The sequence below is a fragment of the Apodemus sylvaticus genome, chromosome 6 (assembly GCF_947179515.1).
Source record: "Apodemus sylvaticus chromosome 6, mApoSyl1.1, whole genome shotgun sequence".
NCBI lineage: Eukaryota > Metazoa > Chordata > Mammalia > Rodentia > Muridae > Apodemus > Apodemus sylvaticus.
In genome coordinates this window covers 35963592-35966072 of record NC_067477.1, presented here as the reverse complement: position 1 = coordinate 35966072, position 2481 = coordinate 35963592, and the positions used below count along the sequence as shown (strand labels likewise).

Here is a 2481-nt window from a genome sequence, read left to right as displayed (position 1 = left end):
TCTCCAACCCCATCTTCACAATCTTTTCTTTCTCTTCTCTCTGTCTGTCTGTCTGTCTCTCTCTCCCTCCCTCTCTAAGAATTATTTACTTTTTGTATATGTCTACTTTCTATGAGTACACTGTAGTTATCTTTAGACATGCCAGAAGAGGGCATCAGATCTCAACAGATGGTTTTGAGCCACCATGTGGTTGCTGGGAATTGAACTCAGGACCTCTGGAAGAGCAGTCAGTGCTCTTAACCGCTGAGCCATCTCTCCAGCCCTCTTCTTCTTCTTCTTCTTTTTTTTTTTTTTTTTTGTTGTTTTGTTTTGTTTTTTGCTTTTTTGTTTTTTGCTTTTTTGCCAGTCAGTCTTGCACTTTATTGTCGTCTGCCTCAGGCCTTGACTGCGTACTTGCGCAGTGGGTACAGCCGCTCCTTCCGCTGCTGCTTCTTGGTCTTCAGCTTCTCTTCGTGCTTCGTGAGCCGGCGACGCATGGCTCTCGTCTTCTTGGGTCGCAGGTCCAGGGGCTTGCACTTCTTACCCTTGTAGAATTTCCTGAGGTTTTCTTTCTGAGTCTGGTTTATGACAGTGAGGACTCGGGCGATGGATTTGCATACCACTCGTATCTTGGAGAGCTTGGACGCGGTGCCGCCTGTCACTTTGGCTACACGAAGCTGGGACAGTTCCACCTTCAGGTCGTCCAGTTGTTTCAACAGCTCCTCCTTCTTCTTGCCGCGCAGGTCCCAAGCCTTAATCTTGGCCATCGCTGCGTTGTTCCCAGCCCTCTTCTTCTTATGGAAGAAGGAAGACTTGGCCTGAAGGCTCGCGGCTGCCTCTCCTCTAGGTAGCGCCCGAGCACCGTTCTCCAGGCTCAACAGAACCTGGATGGCATGTGACTGGTCTTAAGCGACCTTGGCCTCTGCACCTTGTTCAAGGACTCTAGCCTGTTGTTCCCTGACACCTCTGTACACCTGGCACTTTCCCCTCCCCTCTTTGTCATACAACCCCCACCCCACCCTGGAAAGACAGGAATGGCAGAAGCTGGGGGCTGGGGGGGGGCAGTGGATGAAAGGGTGAGTTGGCTTCAAGGCTCCTCCAGGCCTCCACGCCCTCACTCAGTTCCACAGATGATCTGGGTGTGGAGGATGTCACAATGAGCAGACCTCCATCCTCACCACCATGTGTCCTCTATTAACCCAGCGAGTGCCAAGGGGCTGAGGGCACTTAGTGTAGGTAAGTGCAGTAGATAGGAGGTGAAGCTGGGGGGTGGGGTCAGGGAGTCACTCGCTGTGCTATACTGCCCCTGAAGGAGGGGAGAGAGTCACCCCAAATCTGAGCAGCTCAAGAAGAGGGAAGACACAAAAAGTGAAAAGGCCCTGAAGCAGAAGTGAGCTCAGTGTGTGCAAGTACAGGAAGGAAGCACACAGTAGGGTACAGTGGACACTGAGGGAGTGTGGACAGACAGGTATTGGACTGACCCCATCAACAAGGGTGTCTGTGAAAAGCAGAAATCACTAATAGTGGCCTGACCCTGTGGGGGCTGAGGTATCCTGTTTCCACAATGAGAGGAAGCTGGAGTGGAGATCCAACTGTACAATGGGGCCCTCTCCAGCCAGAGCTGGCTTCTCTCTCAGCTAGATCTCCATTGGTGTGAAGAGACACCTTGACCATGGCAACTCTTATAAAGGACAACATTTAATTGGGGCTGACTTGCAGGTTCAGAGGTTCAGTCCATTATCATCAAGGATGGAAACATGGCAGCGTGCAGACAGATGGTGCTGGAGAAGGAGCTGAGGGTTCTACAGCTTGATCAACAGGCAGCCAGGAGGAGATAGGACTCCAACGTGGGTGGAGCTTAAGCATTAGGAGACCTCAAAACCTGATCCCACAGAGACACACTTCCTCCACAAGGCCACACCTCCTCCACAAGGCCACACCTCCTCCACAAGGCCACACCTCCTCCAACAAGGCCACACCTCCTCCAACAAGGCCACACCTCCCATGGGCCAAGCAGTTGACCCATGACATAGTGGGACATGAGTCTATGGGGCCACGACTATTCAAACCACCACCACATCTAACTGTAGAAGCCCTCTCCAGCTGCCCTGCTCAGCTCAGGACCCACCAGTGATACAGACAAGGTATTAGGGACACTCCATAGTAGGTGTTTCCTGGTTTTACACCCCTACTTCCTGAGCAAAGGCATCCAATTGCTTCTTGACATCTCTTTCCTTTTGTATACAGGCAGAAGCTATAGAACTTGCTAGAGACTGGCTAACAGGGGCCAACAAGGAGTACTGGAAGGGATAAGGTATTAGCTTGTTACTGAAGCTCTGTCATTGGAATGCCTTACAGGTGACAGGATGCTCTCTTCTTCCCGCCTTCCTGCCCCACTTCCTTCCTTTCTCTTACTTTCAGTGTTTTACCTATGACCTCACTATGTAACCTGGGTTGGTCTTGAACCTGTGACTCTCCTCCTTCAGCCTCCATGTTGAGTGC

At 51.4% G+C, this 2481-nt stretch overlaps 1 protein-coding gene across 1 annotated transcript; it reads right to left on the bottom strand.

The window, feature by feature from the left end:
* Positions 1-345: 345 nt before the first annotated feature.
* LOC127687089 (60S ribosomal protein L35) lies at positions 346-758 on the bottom strand. The gene has a single exon (XM_052185358.1). It carries the CDS (start codon positions 744-746, stop codon positions 375-377), a length of 372 nt encoding a protein of 123 aa, XP_052041318.1. The 5' UTR covers positions 747-758; the 3' UTR covers positions 346-374.
* Positions 759-2481: the final 1723 nt, after the last annotated feature.